The 18166-nt window shown below is 43.7% G+C and overlaps 1 protein-coding gene across 2 annotated transcripts in view; it reads left to right on the forward strand.

The window, feature by feature from the left end:
• JAKMIP2 (janus kinase and microtubule interacting protein 2) overlaps positions 1-18166 on the forward strand; it is a 354418-nt gene that overhangs the window by 222417 nt on the left and 113835 nt on the right. For both annotated transcript variants that reach the window (XM_085618096.1, XM_085618097.1), the window contains exons 9-11: positions 1417-1473; positions 5774-5893; positions 14554-14682. In XM_085618096.1, the coding sequence (XP_085474222.1) occupies positions 1417-1473; positions 5774-5893; positions 14554-14682 (306 nt within the window). The remainder of the gene's footprint in view (positions 1-1416; positions 1474-5773; positions 5894-14553; positions 14683-18166) is intronic.

Consider the following 18166-nt stretch of genomic DNA (forward strand, 5'->3'; position numbering starts at 1 on the left):
GTGGCCTTATACACTGAAAACCCGTTTTTTGATCTGCATGACTTTTACTTCACAGGTGTAAATTTCTCACTCCAGCGGTATTTGATCTACTGCTGAAAGCATGAAAGTATGTTAGGGGGTATTTTTTACGGCAGGCTGCAGTAGCCCCTAGTGCCATTTATGTCTGCTGGAATTTTCATACCATTGGCAGTAATGCATAATTGCAATATGCCAGGCAGTACTGTAAAGTTATGTTAAAAAGAGCATTACTCTCAGCGGTAGGTAATTTACCCTCAGCACTGATGTTTTTGTCATGAAGATTTTGATCGCTTTCCTTTTCTGCACGTGACTCGAACCTAGGCACATACCTTCAAGTCTCACTTAGAATCTAAGCAGTGGTAGCCCTTTCAAACTCACTCTTCACCCCACTCATTTAGAGGTGGGTGAAGCACCAGGTTTCCAGTGACTGAGCCCTAGCTTTCTCTGATCTGGAAACCCTTCGACTGGCAGGCTGTCCACTACAGACCCGCCAGTCCATGGATATGGGAAGGACCCCCCTATTAAAGGGAATCCTTCGAACATATATATTTTCTGTCCAGGCAGCCCGGACCAGGACTAATGCTAGTGACCCCTATGGACTGGAAGAATACTCACCACATATCAGAACCATTTTCTTTTTGTTATGCAGAAACAAACCCCTAATTTCAGGGGTTCGTTTCTGAAAACAAAATCGCTTGCCAGCTGAGCCAAAACAACATGGAGGCTGCTTGGAAAACTGCTGTGGATTCTGTGCAACTGCTGCACTGCTGGATAGACAGAAGGCAGTGAAATCCCCATCAACAATAGAGTACCTCAATGTATGGTGGAGGGTCCTTCAACAGAGGAGCGGAGGCCATGCTGACTTGGTTGGCTGGCGAGACCCGCACTAAAGTCTGACTGACCTCCTTTGTCTCCCCGTTGCTTTGATTGCTACACCAACCAACATTGGAGGCTCTGACTAACATTGATTGACCAGAGATAAACCTACTTAAACTGGTCATTTTAAAATCTACTCTCAGAGGCATAGAAGGTGAAAGCTTTGTTAAATTAAGAGAGTTCCCACAACACAATTCGTTTCCTCATCTACAGAAATGATAGACCCTCTGCCGCTAGGGCAAGTCTACAAAAAGGTGGAAATGTAGAAACCATAGCTGCACATAGGTTGTTGGTGACTTGCTGTCCAGTAATCACAAATAATGGTTTGTCATGTCTTAGGTTTTTGCAGAGTACAAGAACATCACAGATTATCCCTTGATGCTTTCCAAAGGAATCATAAAGGGGAAGTTTCGCTGCAGCTTGTCAAGGAAAGAGCCATGTCTAGAATCTTTTAGGAAGAGGTATGAGTTAATAACACAAATATTGATTCTAATTAACTTTTTTTTTTAATTAACTTTTCAGGACCGAGAAAAACTCATCCGACGCAGAAAGCATAAAAGGAGCTCCAAACCCATCAAGGTATTTGGAAATTGTAAACAGGGTGTTCCAGTGGATGGGAAATATATATATATATATATATATATATATATATATATATATATATATATATATATATATATATATATATATATACATATATATATACGTGTGTGTCTGTGTGTGTGTGTGTGTGGTTGTGTGTGTGTGTGTGTGTGTGTGTGTGTACACGCATGTGCATGGGCTACCCCTCCAAATGCCAATCTATGCACTTGCCCAGGGTGTTACTTTAAGTGCAGCAAGAAATTCAAGTAAAAAAGCAAATTAACATGAAAAATAAGTGGTGGGGCACCGATTGCACAGTTCACCCTCTTTGATGCATGTCGTATGTATCAAAGAAGTAAAAAAATCATCCAATATAAATTCACACAACATAACATAGTAGAGAAAGTATGCTTGTATTCACAGGAAACAAAGGTGGTTGTTAAATGTGAAGAAAAGGATAGTGTATTTGACATGATGGGTCTTTTAGAGTTTTGTGGAACAGGTTGACCTCAATAAATTGATTCACCCATGTCACCATCCTGCGATTCCTTCACCTCATTCATAGATTATGGGGCTTCAGGGGTTCCAAGTGTGAGCCTTCCCGGGCAAGGAAATAAAGAAAAGACCTTGAAGCACAGGGAGGAAGCTCCCTACACATCCGTGCCATTTTTTTTTTTTTTTCAAAATCAGACTCCTGCTTTTGGAATGTTTACTGATCCGGACCCAAACAAAATGGTGCCTGCTCAGCAAACTTTTCTGTATTCGTAGGAAAGCTGCAGGAAAGCTCCAACAGTTGGGTTGAAGGCAGTGATTCCCACCAGGCACGTGGAGATCTCACAATAGGGTGGGCCATAGCCTCCGATGGCTTGATGAGATGGATGACCACCTGTTACGCTCTAAATGAGCCACCTGGTGTTGGTAATAAAAGCCACTGGATTTATGCAGCAGAAGAGTGCCAAATTATGCAGCAAAAAAGGCAAATTATGTGGTGTAAAGAGCACAATTTCTATTAGTATTATCGCTTTATTTTGTCATTTTTTCACATGGTAAGTGTCTGGGAAAAGGGGTTTCACCTTAATAGTACCAATTTAGCACACAAATACAGCAATAAGCACATAAAAGATTACCAGTCAATGCTTGTAAATGGCCTTCCACTGCACAGGAACATGTGTTGCCATGTTTTTAGTGATTTTCGAACCCTTCGAGCTAGAAACAATATTTTTGTTAAAATCTGCAGATTATGAAGCAGATGAAGGATTATGTAATAAATCTGGCACTTGCATAATTATGTGAAAATCGCTGCAGCTGCAAAATCGCATAATTCCAGTGGCCTTGTTGTTAATCATGAATGGAAACAGGTTCCGACCATATGTGAATGAGAGCAGACATACTATGAATAGGATATTCCTATATGTGTATTATAGTCATTTATATTGTGCATATGCGTAGCAACAGAATAAAATGTTGTTATAAGGATTCACAGGGAAACTGAAGAATGTGTTTTTGAGAAAGTGTAGACGTTACTCAAAAGTAAAAAAAAAAAAGCGAAGGTTCCTGGTGTTTGCCATCTAAATAGACGCCCGCAGATAAAGAGGACAACAATTTGTTTTGCTGTTTGTATTAAATTGAAAGAACTGGAACAAGTTAAAAAAGGTGTACCTGCTCTCTGACGTTTACTTGCCCCTACTGCTGATTGGGTTGGGATATGATGCCATGATTGGCTAATAAAGGAATGGTTACTAGTATAGCCGCTGGATAATAAAGGAATGATTGCTGCACCAATGATTTGCTAGTGCTAGCATCATTACTGTCATGATAACTGGGCAAGCAAGGCCTGGTTAGTGGAGGATAGATGTCTCTTGAGTACAGGAATGCTGGTGTAATAGCTTACTATTGGGTATTGGATTCCTGGGTCAGATCCGGTGTAAAAAGTAGTTTCACGATCCAGTACTTCAAGATTTTGGGTGCCGATTCCAATCTCGCTCGGAAGGGCTCCGAACGCGATCCGGCCGTAAAAAGTACGTGTTTACCGACTGACTCGTACAGCGAGCAAGTACGATGCAAGATACGCGAAATTGCCGACTGACTCGTTTCCGGGTCCAAACCACTCCGTACGCCTCGTCGGTAAGCAAACCGTGCCGTGCAATGGAGGCGAATTCCGACCGAGCCAGTACAATCCACGCGTCGGACAGCTGGATCGAGCCGAAGTTTCCGGCTCGCAAAACGTCCGGCAAACTGCCTTAGGGGGTCCGCGTCGGACCCCCCGTCACCCGCAGCCTTATGACTCGGACACAGTGGGAGACTTAAGGGTCTCCCCAACACAGGCATGTACAGTACGAATGGCACCGACGCGTACACACTGTAGGGGGCGCTCTTGTGCGAGACGTACCCATTTAGTCAATGGGAGCCCATGTACGTGTCGTACGACTGGCTCCGATTGACTTCTATGGGAGTCCGACCGAACCGAGTCAGGCAGCATGTGGCCGCATCGTACTCGCTCGGTCGGACTGCAGGAGTTCGGCTCAGTCCGAAAACACTCCGGATCCGGCTCGGTCGGAGAGCTTTCCAACCCAGATCGGAATCGGCCCCTTTGCAGAAATACTGCCATGTGAATGCGCTAAAGCAGAGTGCAATGCGTAGGTTGGCGTGTTTCACTTTAGAGTTCTCTCTGCTGAAAATGGGAACATAACTGTAGTTCCTATCTATTTTACATCGTTTACACTTCATGCTGAGTGGAGTGAATCTAACTTTTCCTGGTGGCATGACACTATTTGGCAATATCACAAAAACTTCTGTCCTTGCTTTACTGCTATTTAAATTTCTCGGATTAATTTAACGCAAATTTCAGATTAGGGTGGTAGCCTGACATGAAACATGGTTGCAAACTTTTAAAAGTCTATATCAGATGGAAGACATAGTTTATAAAACATAAAGTTGCATGACTGATTTTGAAAAAAAAAGTTGGAGAACGATGACGGTCCTTTGAAGACAAATATGAGATTTCAATCCCTTCTAGGTCGTTTAGAAGTGCTTTCTTCCAGTGTAACTATGGTCCTGATTTAGATCTTGGCGGAGAGGAATACTCCATCACTAACGTGACGGACATCCCGTCCGCCGTATTACGATCCCATTACATCCTATGGAGATCGTAATACGGCAAACAGGATATCCATTATGTTTGTGACAGAGTATTCCATACGTTGAGATCTAAATAAGGCTCCATGTATGCGTGAATACGGATATTTTGAATTAAAACATAATAAAATTCTGTTTTCAACAATTCCAAACCATATTGCTAGTCTGAGGTTTTCTCAGTAGTTCATATAATATGCAGAGAAACATATATGTGTGTTTGTATGATGCTTGTGAAATAGTTTGTGGTGGAGTAAAATGTGTAAGAAGCGGGTTAGAAGTAGCAATTTTTTGGGTTCACTGAGCATTTTCTCCCTCTAAGGCTGAAAAGTTGGTGAACAGTGGCATGTTTACAGTGCTTCAACACTGCACTGAGTTGACACTCCATAAAAGTAACCATTTTATTATAACACTAATTATTGAACTCCATTTCCATTCAGATCCTTCTGAATTTAATAAAGAACTTTAGTCCCAGTGGTTCTCGGGACACTCCCCAAATTCATTTTTGTACTTTATCTTCACAACTAGACTGTATTTGGTTTAATGTGGAACGACGTTCTTTGGATTGTATGCACGTAATGCGTGCAGGAAAACGCTTTTGTCAAAGAGTTGATTTTGGCTGGCTATTGAGCTATTGGACAGAGGGTTGTTGCTACTTTGTGAGTGGGGCGTTGATACTTGTTATGCTATGTTATGTAGATTAGTTGAGCACACTTTTCAGCCGTTAGGTTATCCAGGTACTTGAGCAGGTGTGTAGGTCAAGCAAGAGTAGGTGTGGGTCATCCGAAGGAGATCCGTGGGGTTAGTTTTGAAGCCAGGTCTATAGCATCTTGCAGAAGTCGAGTAGTGAAGAAGAGGTGCAGATGTTTTGAGTGAGATCATTCCAGGTTATGGTGGCCATGTGATATGTGTGAGTTAAAGAGAGAGAGAGAGTGACATGGATTGCAGTTGTCTGGTAGGTTGGTATATGTGTAGGCTGTGTTTGAGGTAGGCAGGTCCAATGTGGTTGTCTCTTATGCATCGATCGTTCTGAAGCTTCCCTTTTTCTATGTTCAGGCTGCACACATGTTTCATCACACATAGTCACAAATTAAAAATATTTCAGAGATTCTCACTTGGTTTCCCAGACTCAGCTCCTGTTGCCCTCTTTATCTCTACTTTTCAGAGACATCTGGTGGACACTGTTTTTGGGTACGATGATGACTCCATGGATTCAGAAACCTCTTCTGTGGCATCTTATCGTACTGACCGGACGCCGGCCACCCCGGATGATGACCTGGATGAGGTAATGTTGATCACCAGCCAAGCAAGTTACACAGGGTTGCAAATAGTGCTTTTGTATCAATAAATGATTTTGCCACCTTCCTTCGAGTGTAATTACAATGGTAAAGACTTTCTGAAATGTTTGGGATGCCTTGATGTCTAGGAAAGCGGTACAAAAGGGGGTGGTGATGGACGGAGCATCAGAACCAATCAAACACTCACACCCAGTCAACAGATCTGGGTTTGATCCATCACCGTTCTTTAGCCCACTCTGCCACCCCAGTTCCGACATGGCCATATGCAAATCAGTCTGACCCTGTGCCTCATGGGAACAGTCCAGCCCGAACTGCCAAGCCATGCCTTCCCTGGACCGGAAACAAGCTTCCTAGGACCGGCTTCTGGCATTTCAGCCGTCCTCAGCCAGGCTTGCTTGAATTCAGTGGCAAAGTGAGCAAGGGACTCACGTCTGAGCATACCCTGCCAACTTATGGCGAACAAAGCGGTACAAAAGGGGGTGGTGATGGACGGAGCATCAGAACCAATCAAACACTCACACCCAGTCAACAGATCTGGGTTTGATCCATCACCGTTCTTTAGCCCACTCTGCCACCCCAGTTCCGACATGGCCATATGCAAATCAGTCTGACCCTGTGCCTCATGGGAACAGTCCAGCCCGAACTGCCAAGCCATGCCTTCCCTGGACCGGAAACAAGCTTCCTAGGACCGGTTTCTGGCATTTCAGCCGTCTTCCGCCAGGCTTACTTGAATCCCGTGGCAAAGTGAGCAAGGGACTCACGTCTGAGCATACCCTGCCAACTTATGGCGAACAAAGCGGTACAAAAGGGGGTGGTGATGGACGGAGCATCAGAACCAATCAAACACTCACACCCAGTCAACAGATCTGGGTTTGATCCATCACCGTTCTTTAGCCCACTCTGCCACCCCAGTTCAGACTCACACCCAGTCAACAGATCTGGGTTTGATCCATCACCGTTCTTTAGCCCACTCTGCCACCCCAGTTCAGACATGGCCATATGCCAATCAGTCTGACCACCCCCTTTTGTACCTCTTTGTTTGCCATAAGTTGGCAGGGTATGCTCAGACGTGAGTCCCTTGCTCACTTTGCCACTGGATTCAAGCAAGCCTGGCTGAAGACGGCTGAAATGCCAGAAACCGGTCCTAGGAAGCTAGTTTCCGCTCCAGGGAAGGCATGGCTTGGCAGTTCGGGCTGGACTGTTCCAATGAGGCACAGGGTCAGACTGATTTGCATATGGCCATGTCTGAACTGGGGTGGCAGAGTGGGCTAAAGAACGGTGATGGATCAAACCCAGATCTGTTGACTGGGTGTGAGTGTTTGATTGGTTCTGATGCTCTGTCCATCACCACCCCCTTTTGTACCGCTTTGTTCGCCATAAGTTGGCAGGGTATTCTCAGACGTGAGTCCCTTGCTCACTTTGCCATTGGATTCAAGCAAGCCTGGCTGAAGACGGCTGAAATGCCAGAAACCGGTCCTAGGAAGCTTGTTTCCGGTCCAGGGAAGGCATGGCTTAGCAGTTCGGGCTGGACTGTTCCCATGAGGCACAGGGTCAGACTGATTTGCATATGGCCATGTCTGAACTGGGGTGGCAGAGTGGGCTAAAGAACGGTGATGGATCAAACCCAGATCTGTTGACTGGGTGTGAGTGTTTGATTGGTTCTGATGCTCCGTCCATCACCACCCCCTTTTGTACCGCGTTGATGTCTAGGAAAAGCATGGCTGCCTTCATTTTACTGGATGCACTGGTAAGTTCTCAATAACTGCACAAAAAGTGTAGAATTTTAGTGAGGGTACGATCCTAAAAGCTGAACAATATCTGTTTATTACCTCTCGCTGGTGCCTGAAAATGTATTTAATGTCGGGTTTAATTCTTGGTTTAATTTGGCTGGTTTATTTCATTGCTCCTGCTTTTAGGGTCAAATACATTTCTTCCTGGCCCTAAAATGTAGTCCTTTTGTTTCACCTTCTTTCACTGTATCCGTTAATGTGTTGGTTGTTATCAAGGACACCAGATCTAGCCTAATAAAGCGCAAAGATGGCTAACAGCTCTTCTTATTAAGTCAGACTTAGATTGAATTCCAATCATTTTGTCCGAAAAGATCACTCAGTCTTTTTCAACATATGTCCAAAAGTAATTCAAGCAGGAAGTTTGGCAACATCTAGAAACCTTTCAATTTGACGGCATTAGGACATTGACCTTACACATTCGAAAGTCTGTAATATAACACTTTTTTTTATCATTCCAAAACACTAAATTGCTTGGTTCTTCCAGAGGACTCACACCTCTTATTGTTGGTAGGTCTAGGTGTAACAAAAAAAAATAATAATAATGAAAGGAATTATTTTTATTTTTGCAGAGTTTTATATAGCGCGAACTTGATCCGAATCCAATCAGGTATCAGTGCGCTTTACATAGCACCAGTTACATTACATTAGGACACACATTCACTCTTTGTTAGGCACGGGGAGATTAAGTGATTTGCCCAGAATCACAGGAAGTTCAGCGTCATTAACGAGACTCAAACCCGTTTCCCACGTCCGAAGTCGAGCGCCCTAGCCGTTAGGCCAACTCCTTTCCCCGTACATAATGCTTGAATTAACCCAAGCCACTGGCGATTGTTCACGCCACATAGTAGCTTATTGTTTTTCACCATTTGTGCCATCAGCAATATCCAAATCAATTTTGGTCTGGTTCCAATAACAATGGTTTAGCCTGAACTTTCATACCACGTCCAATCCAGATAGGAACACAAACAACCCTGGGTCAGTTTTGGCCTGATGACTCATCAGTGAGATATAGTTCCTGTGGCAGGGTGGTCATGTGACCCACATCTAGGCATACACAGCATTCGTAGGGGATATGCTGCAAAAATGACAAAATGATGGAAGGAATGCTTAATGTAATTTCAGGCACTGACAATTGCTCGGACCACATTCCAGCCCTTCAGTTTTCTAAGCAAGCCGTAATAAGTGTGATGGATGTGCTGTTGTGCAGTTCCCAATCTACACTAGGAACTGCACATTTGTGAACAGAATAAACGCTGGAACGTGCCAGACTGATTCTATACACCCCTCAGGGTATGTTGCCATACAGACTAGCTAGCTCACAGTTCCACTATAAGCCCCCCTAAACCTAGTTGGGAAGCAAATGGTTCTGGCAGCCACTGAACATGTCAACCCAGGTCCCCAGGAAGCATGGTAACAGATCTTTTGCCTTTTGCTCTAGTACTCTATGAGAAATATACAAGGAATACTCAGAGGGACATTATCAATATTTATTGAACCAGCATGATTCTTGTATAAAACATATGTGTTGAAATGATCAATAGAAAGAAGAAATTGAAAGTGATGAGAAGCACCAGAACAGTGAACAGAATAAAAGGTTCCACAATGTATATATGCAAGCATACAAAACAATATAGATAATTGGTCGTACTCCTACTGTGCAGTCCCTAACCTAAGTGTCTAGGGTGAGAGTGTGTATGTACAACCAAGAATCCCTGTACTGGATGATCCAACTTCGGTTACCTGATGGGAAAGAATGTAAGTCCACATCGTGATCACGAGCTGTGCACCTTTGAAAGAAGAAGTCAGCAAGCTGCGGGGCCAAAGGATCAGCATGTGGAGACTTCATCAATACCAGCAAAATTCTCCTTTGCCTGAATAAGGAAATGCTTGTTTATTTATAATGAAAAGCATCCTTGTGAGTCCTGTGCAAGCCAGCATTGTTTTAGTTTATAGATAGCTATGTCGCCCCGTGGATGAAAAATAGAACAACATTTGCACAATGTGTGTCAGGACCTTGTACATGGTGTTCAAGGAATCGTGGTAATATTAGACAAAGCAAAATCTGTAAGCGAAGCAGTTTCGGAGAACAAATCTAACATTGTTGCGCATGCAAATGTGGACAGAGGTACTCGGACCCACCCCCTCCGCATGGAACAAAACCTGGTGACCCACCACCCTCGGCAAACCCCCTATGCCCACGGACCACACCCGCAACCTTGGCATCATACTCGACTCCTCCCTCACCATGACCCAACAGATCTATGCCGTCTCCTCCATGTGCATCAACTCCCCCTGCATACCCCGCAATACCTTCAAATGGATCCCCACCCGAATCCAAAAAGACCATCTCCCAGGCACTCATAACCAGCAGATTGGACTACAAAAACGCCCTCTATGCCGGAATCAACAAAACCCTGCTCCAAAAACTCCAGACCATCCAGAACACCGCTGCCAGACTCATCCTCGTCATCCCACGGCAAGACCACATCACCCAGCACCTACGTGACCTCCATTGGCTCCCCGTTGAGAAGAGAGTAACCTTCAAGCTACTCAAGCATGCCTACAAATCCCTCCACAACACTGGACCCCAATACCTCAATGAAAGACTCTCCTTCTATGCACCCAAGAGAAACCGCTCGCATCCGCAGAGCTAGAACAGGTGAAAGAGCCTACTCCTACATTGCAGCAAAGCCTTGGAACAAACTCCAGCTCAGCATCAGATGGTCCCCACGCTGCATGCATTCAGGAAGAGCCTCAAGACCTGACTCTTTGAGTGAGTCGGAGCTGCACGATTCGCCCCTCAAGACCTGGCTCTTTGAGTGAGACGGAGCTGCACAAACCCCCGCCCCCCCAGGGCCTTGAGACCTGCATGGGTGAGTAGCGCGCTTCACAAATCCCTGATTGATTGATTATAAAGGTTATTGTGTGAAAGGGAATGCAATTTAAGAAAAAAACGTGTCCTTGATAATAGATGCCATTGGTTCGATATGGGCCTACCTCAGACACATAACAGTGCCAATGCATGACTCCTGTGCTCACTGTGCCATTGGACTCAAGCTACACCTAACTGAGGAGAAACAGAATGTCAGAACAGGTGTGCAGTTGCTTGTGTTGATGTCTGTAGGGGAGCGGGTCTGCCATTTTCAGGCTTTACCTGTCCTATTGGAGCAGGGACAAGGCCGAGGCTCTTGTGAACAGGGCTGGTGTCTGTCTGTAGTGGGATAGTGGATGAGAAACAATGGACTAAAATGTGGTCCCAAGTAACTACTAGTGGCTGAGATAAATTAACACAATCCACCTATTACATTTGTTTTTCAAAGTGAGAGACCAACCAAGTGCGATAGATCTGCCCAGATATGGATCCCATGCTCACTGTGCCATACATCAACTTTTTTGTTTTTCTCAATTGTAGGCGTGGCTATGAACCCTTGCACTGACAATTACAATAGCCTCCTTAGTTACATCTCTAAAGGGTACATTGGAAACATGCAGAAAGCACAGAACACTGCAATGTGCATCATGGTTGGCCAGAGGAGAATAAATCCTTTCTATCCTTCCCACAGAGACTGCTATATGCTTCTAGTCTCTTTTATGATGGCTTTACTAGCTTTTAGTATTTTCCCAGCCTTGTTAATGTATATTTGCCTTCTTAAACCAGGTAATGTCATCTGATCTGCTACATTTAACGAGTTATCCATTCAGATTACCTCTAAAAATGGGGGAATTTTTCATATTTGTGTTCCAAAGGTAAAAAAAATGTCATCTGACCTGATTCAGTCAAAGAATGTCCTTTCAGGTCACCTCCAAAGATGGACACGTTTTTCATTTCTCACTGATCACACCTGCAATGTTTTCTATTCAATATTACTAAAACTGACTCTTAGTTTTTTCTTAAAACTTGTTTCACTAGATGTTGCCTCCAGTATCAATACCTATGTTGAAGAGTACAGCGCCACAAGATCTAAGGTTATTAGAAGTGTACGAACGTAGTGTAGGATAATATAGGATATTCATATTGTTAATCTGATTCCGTATAACAGTAAATTGCACATTTTAAGCTCTAGAATCAATTTTTTAGGAATCATGTTTATTTGGTGATTCTTGTTTTCAAGTCACCTGACTGACTTTTTCCCAGCCCTTGCCTTCCTTTTAGTATCACTTGCCTGAGGAAAATGAGCCTTGTTCCATATTGGTGTGTATGCATGAGAGGGACTGAGCCAGATCAGATGAAGGCATGTCTGACTTGCTCATTTCACGGTCTGCTGCGCATTAGAATTTGCTGCATTTTATGTAAAGACTTCAAATACACAGGGGCATATTTACAAGCCCCTATCGCCACCACAACATCACTTTTCAGTGACATTGTGGTGGCCATAAGGGCCTTGCCTTATTTACCAGGCAGCGTTGAGCCACTTAACGTAGCTCAACGCTGCCTTGTAAATAAGGCCCCCTTTCACGCTATTCTTAGCGCGAAAGGGGTGGGCAGTGGGTGTTGCGGTGGGCGTTCCACCGCAACACCCATTGTTTTTTACGCTGCTACCTATTTACAAGGGCAGCGTAAATAGGTGGTAGCGCCAAAATTAATTCCAGGAAAAACCTGGTCTTAAGTTGGCAAAACGAGGAGAAATGCTTTATTTCTCCTCGTTTTTTGCTTTTTCTGTGTGTGCTGCCTTGTGCAACTCACATGGAAAAAGCAAAACGCCTTGAATTGTTTATGTGTAGGAAGGCGACTCGTCCTGCACATAAACGATTCTTTAAAAAAATGGCATTTTGTTACTTCCATGTGTGCTGCACACATAAAAGTGACAAAATGGCATTTAAAGTTTGTTTATGTACAGGAAGGGGAACCTTCCTGCACATAAACAATCCTTCCCTGCACGCAGACACCCTTGCACTATGGTGCAAGGTTGCCTGCGTTGGCGCTGGGTAGCTAAGTGTAGCACCAGCGCAGGGGGAAACGCAGGGCTGCACCGTATTCTTGTAAATATGGTGCAGCTTTGCTTTTCTGAAGTGGCAGAGTGAGGCGTTAAGCCGTGGCGGCTAACATCTCACTCCGCCACTTCATTGTAAATATGCCCCTCAGTTTGAGGAAATTGCTCAACCAGAATTGATGTGGATCCATACCCAAGGCATATTGTGAGAAAGTGTAATTGAAATACATTTTACCAAAGGCAACAGAATGTATTACTATCTGACTCAAGATGACAGTGGATTATCAAAATGAATTATACAGCTAAAACTAGTTGTTATCTCTTGGATAAATGACAAAGATGATCTTTGAAAGCATTGTGCTTGCTATTTCCTTCTAAAACAAATCATAATCTGATATTTCGTTGTGGTTGCACAGACTACATAGGATTAGCCAGCAGCGGGATTTTATTATATGCCTGAGTTGTGATCAACAGTCAGCTTTCTTTTAGCTTAAAGGTCGTTCCTAGCCGTGATATTTGATGTTTCAGCATGTATCAGTGTTTATTGAACAGTTAATTTTGAATATGCATTCACTTCCACAAATTTACCAACAAATTGACTCCTCTGTTTAATATAGCCTTATAGGCCGCCGTAGTAGGGTATACCGGCTATTAAAGGCCCGCTCCTGCGTTAAAGGCCCGAGCCGAAGGCGAGGGACTTTAACAAGGGAACAAGACTTTAATATGCTTTATACAACTATTTTCTAATATTATAATTCATTAAACTCTAAATAAAATGTAGCCTACGTATATAATTATTTCATGACCATTTTTCAGATTGACTATCGTATTTCATATAGGTGTAGTATAGTTCCTAGACAAGATATTTGTCTGTTTAGTTTTGCAAGCACTTTGTGAAACGTTTCGAAATTTTCAAGCGTGAAACTTCACATTAATGTTTCCTGCTGGAGACATGTTCACATTGGAAATGCCATGTGAGATACATGTTCTCCTCAAACTAGCTCCTGAAGGTATTTCATAGGAAGTGTTTTAATGAAAGATTTGCCCTTTTCATTTTCACATGACCTATTGGCAACAGAATTTCCAAAAATTATGTGTAATTATTTCCCAAAAAAGAAAACGAGTGATTTCACCCAACACTTATGTTTGATATTAACCCATCCTAGATGATCTTGCTATCAACACCAATTCTTCTGTCTACCACATAGATCCAGTCCAAGATAATCATGTAATATCCACTTAGGGCTCCTGACTACCATATTACGATAAGGGTGGTTGGACCGCCATTGCCCTGCCTCAGCTGCCAGGGAACCACCATTTCCTGGCAGAGTTGCGATGGACAGAATGCTTCAATAGGCTTGGTGGGTACACGGCGGTTCCGCCAAACATATCACGAGTTTCCTCTCTGCTGCCGGTGTCATGGAGGTTCCTACTCCATGAACACCATGGCGGAGAGGAAACAAAAGGGGCCCTGAAGGACCCACTGTGCCTCCTCTGCATGGAGATGCAACATGTGCCCCTGTATGCATGCACCTGAGTTCCTGCACGACATGGACTTACCAGTCCATGCCGTGCAGGAACTGTTTTTGGCGTTCCCATTGAGGTGTCCATTTTCAGGGAACCGCTGTGGGAACATTAAAAAAAGACCACCAGACAAGAGGAAATGCCTAATCTGGCGGGCTGTCTGACCACGACATTGGCAGTGCGGCGGCAGGGCGAACCCGGCTCCGCACACCCAAAGCCGTAATCAGGCCCTAAGTCTCTTGGTATACACCTTGCTTATGCTTTACTTGTACACCTACTTTTAATCCTTAGTCCTTTTGTCTAACTGGCCTCGTGCATGCTCAACAAAAACCGCCACACAAAGAAACAGTCTCACCACATTCACTCCTAATGCTATGTTTACTCTTTTTTTCTCCCATAAAGAGTTTGGCAGTGGAGGAGTCTGAGCTTCGGTTTCGGCAGTTCACCAAGGAGTACCAGGCACTTCAGAGGGCCTACGCACTGTTGCAGGAGCAATCCGGTGGCATCTTAGATGCAGAGAGAGAAGCAAAGGTCTGGGTCTATACATACAATACTGTTATTTATGATTCGTGTACCAGTAATGTGTGTGTTGGACTAAATATGGGAGGCGTGGTCAAAAACAAAATGGTGTTCTTCAGTCAACACGTTCGTCAGTAGTTTTCCTGGAAAGTTTTTATGAGGAAAAGGATTTGCTTATTCGCACTGTCAACATTTACATATTTTTACTCACAATAGAATACAATCTTTGATATTAGCCATCCAAGAGTTCCTGTTCTATTGCTACCTCACTTCACACACCACCCTCAGTGCGCATTTTCAGGAGAGCATACCTTGCTAAATGTGTGACCTGGGGCTGTGTAGGTCTTTCCCTCAGGCAGACCTGGCTGTATTCCACAACTTTGCAACTGTGACAAGCAGCACATTTTGTGGATTTGGAATAACGTCCCTGTCAGTTTACCAAAAAAGGCTTCAATAAAGGTATTTTCCTGGTAAAACTGTGATTCATTGAATTAACCCACTATGAGCTTGTTGTGGTCATTTTCTTCAACAAAATCCTCCTTTTTTCGATGTTTCACTTTATGAAATTCACAAAGTTTGAGAAGGTTTAAAAATATAACAAAGCAGGCAGAAGCAAGGTTGCCCAACTGACCACACACGTACCTAGAGCCGTTCCTAACTAGATGATTAATATTTACATTAATATTGGCAGTACCTTATCGCTGGCTTGGGCTGAAGCAGTCATATCACCCCTTACAGTGAAACCTATCTTGTGGTTTCCACTGTCACTTTTGTCACTTTCAGAAAGAGGACAGATGTTCAGTGGCATAGCATGCGGGGTCAGTCCCTGGGCGGCACAGGTTTTTGGGGCGGCAGCCTCCCCCCTGCTCTCACCTGTGGCTGTCGCCCCTGCTCTTGCATATGCCCGCCGCGGGCAGCAAACACAGGCTCCCCCACAGGCGGCACTGGGTCTAGCCACGCCACTGCAGATATTTGGCTCAGGGCTTTGGTGGTTCATACCACTCTACCTATTACTTGCTGCAAGAACTACTTAACGTTTCCTCGGCCTGAAACTCGGACCCCTGGCTCACCACAATAGTCGTTGAACAAACTCTTCTTGTGGGGCAGTCAGGCACATGAACAGTTTGTCGGAAAAAACAAAACAAAATGGCCATCGGAAGGGGAGCGGCTCACAGGCTAGCTATATCCGGGACTCAAGCGCTACTTCAACTAGGACTACAGTTTTCCCTTAAGGGAACACCATTACAGGATTTATGGACAGTGTACTAACAAGAGAGTTTTACAAATTGGGATGTTGGGTGCTTTTATCTACAGGAACTGGGGTTCTTTTAACAAATTAAATTACTGTGATATTTTTATTTGCTGTGTTTGCAAAGGTTTTATCAAATCATGCAATAAAGTTCATTTTTCATTTTTTTTTTTTTTTTTAGTCAACCTTCACCCACTTTAGTATTGGCATCTTTAATCATCGGGTTCACCTTGACTCCTGAAGATCAGGGTGGGCTCAACCGTGTTCCAGGGTGCTTTTTGTAGATTAGTAGTTGGGGGAATTACATATGAATAAAAACTCCTCAACCACTCCCAAGGAATCCCTTTATTAGCGGGTGGATGGGAAATGATTACAATAAACTATAGAATGGGCAATAGGGGTACAATGGTCCTATGAACCTATAGTGCCAACATGTTTCTGCCCTACAATGAGGACTGAACAAGGTCCAGGGCATTTGTCAGGGCGGGTTTGTTTTTCTAATACTTCCCCGTGGTTTTTCTGTTCTCAGAAGGTTTATATTATTGCATGGACAATCATTTTTTTCAGGCAGGCATAGGCAGTGAATACTTGCCGGTTCAAAGGTACACTGCCAGTGACTATTTTCAAACCGGAGTGAAGGGAGGTTGGCCCTGTAGTCAAACTTCAATCAAGGGTAACTACCATCGATATACGTACTGCGGTCTCCTCGCACCTGGCTTGTGGTACCAAGTATACTCTGCCTATGCATGCCTAAAAATGTTTATTGTGCATGCAATGTTATGAAAATTCTGAGAACAGAAACATCACAGGGGAGTATTAGAAAAACAAACTTGCCTTGATGTATGCCCTGGACCTTGTACAGCCATCAGTGTAGGGCAGAAACATGTTGGCACTATAGGGTCAAAGGACCATTGTATCCCTATTGCCCATTCTATAGTTTATTTTAATCATTTCCCATCCAACCCGCTAATACCGGGCTACCTTGGGAGTGGATGAGGAACTTTTATTTATATGTAAATTCCCCTGACTACTAATATACAAGGAGGTCCCTGGAACACGATTGAGCCCACCGTGACCTTTAGGAGTCAGGGTGAACCCGATGATGAAGCATGCCACTAGTAGAGTGGGTGAGGGTTGTATATAAAAAAGGATTATTTTTCCTTTTTCCCTCTTCTCACTGAAGTGGTGTTCAGTCGTGGTGCACACACACCCCTTCCTCCCCCCTTTCTGTTCCTCATTAGGCAGAGGTATACTCTTATGCTTGCTGTGTGATTCCAGGAAAAACCGATCCCCTGCATCCCTTGGTGTACAAGAAGATCTCCCTACCTTTCCAATGAGAAGGTTATTTGACCTCCACACTGTAGTTTAAAGATCTTGAGCATAGCCCCTAGGAAAGGTTTATTTTGCCAAAAAAGCTCTTAAAGTGAAATGAGCTGTCAAGAATCTTAATTTTCTTTGTCAGTTTCCAGATTTTAATTCAGGGAAAATCAAACTGATGCAGAACCTTTGAGTTACCTGTGAAGCAGAACATGCATTCCTGTTGCATCACTCTCAAGACAGCAATCCTATTTCTTGCTCTGCTTGTGATCTTACGACTCTCAAGACTGTTTCTGCAAACCACAGGGAACAATTTACAAATAGATCGACATGATGTTCAATATTTGAACATCAGGTGCAATAACAGGACAGGCTAACACAGGGCATATAAAGGATCCAGATTTCTCATTGTAGCTAAACGCAAGGAGAAAATGTCTATCCACAAAAAGAGAACTTGGAGAAAGAGTAAAACCCAACTGTAAAGGAACGTAAGCTACTAAAGTAAAGTAACAAAGAAAAAATAAAGTTAATATCTGAATTACTGCAAAAAAGAGACCGCTCTTCTTGCTGTGGTCGAGGACTCTAAACAAATCCTAGATCAAGGAGTAGCAGTCGCCATCATCCTCCTTTATCTAAGTTCTGCCTTCGACACAGTTAATTTTACCATCTTAGTGGAGAGACACAAGAGGCTAGGGATCCAGGGTGAGGCGATCTCCTGGATACAATCTTACCTAGATAACAGAATCTTTCAAGTTTTTTCAGGGGACGCTATATCCAGGAGACTAGAGCTCAGCTGTGGAGTCCCACTGGGATCCTCATTAAGCCCGACACTATTTAACGTGTATATACGGCCACTCGCCGATATAATTTTGCCTCACAGGATTAAGATCATCACCTATGCAGATGACACATAGCTGGTCATAACTCTTA

Source organism: Triturus cristatus, chromosome 7 (genome assembly GCF_964204655.1).
Source record: "Triturus cristatus chromosome 7, aTriCri1.1, whole genome shotgun sequence".
In the NCBI taxonomy this organism is placed as follows: Eukaryota; Metazoa; Chordata; class Amphibia; order Caudata; family Salamandridae; genus Triturus; species Triturus cristatus.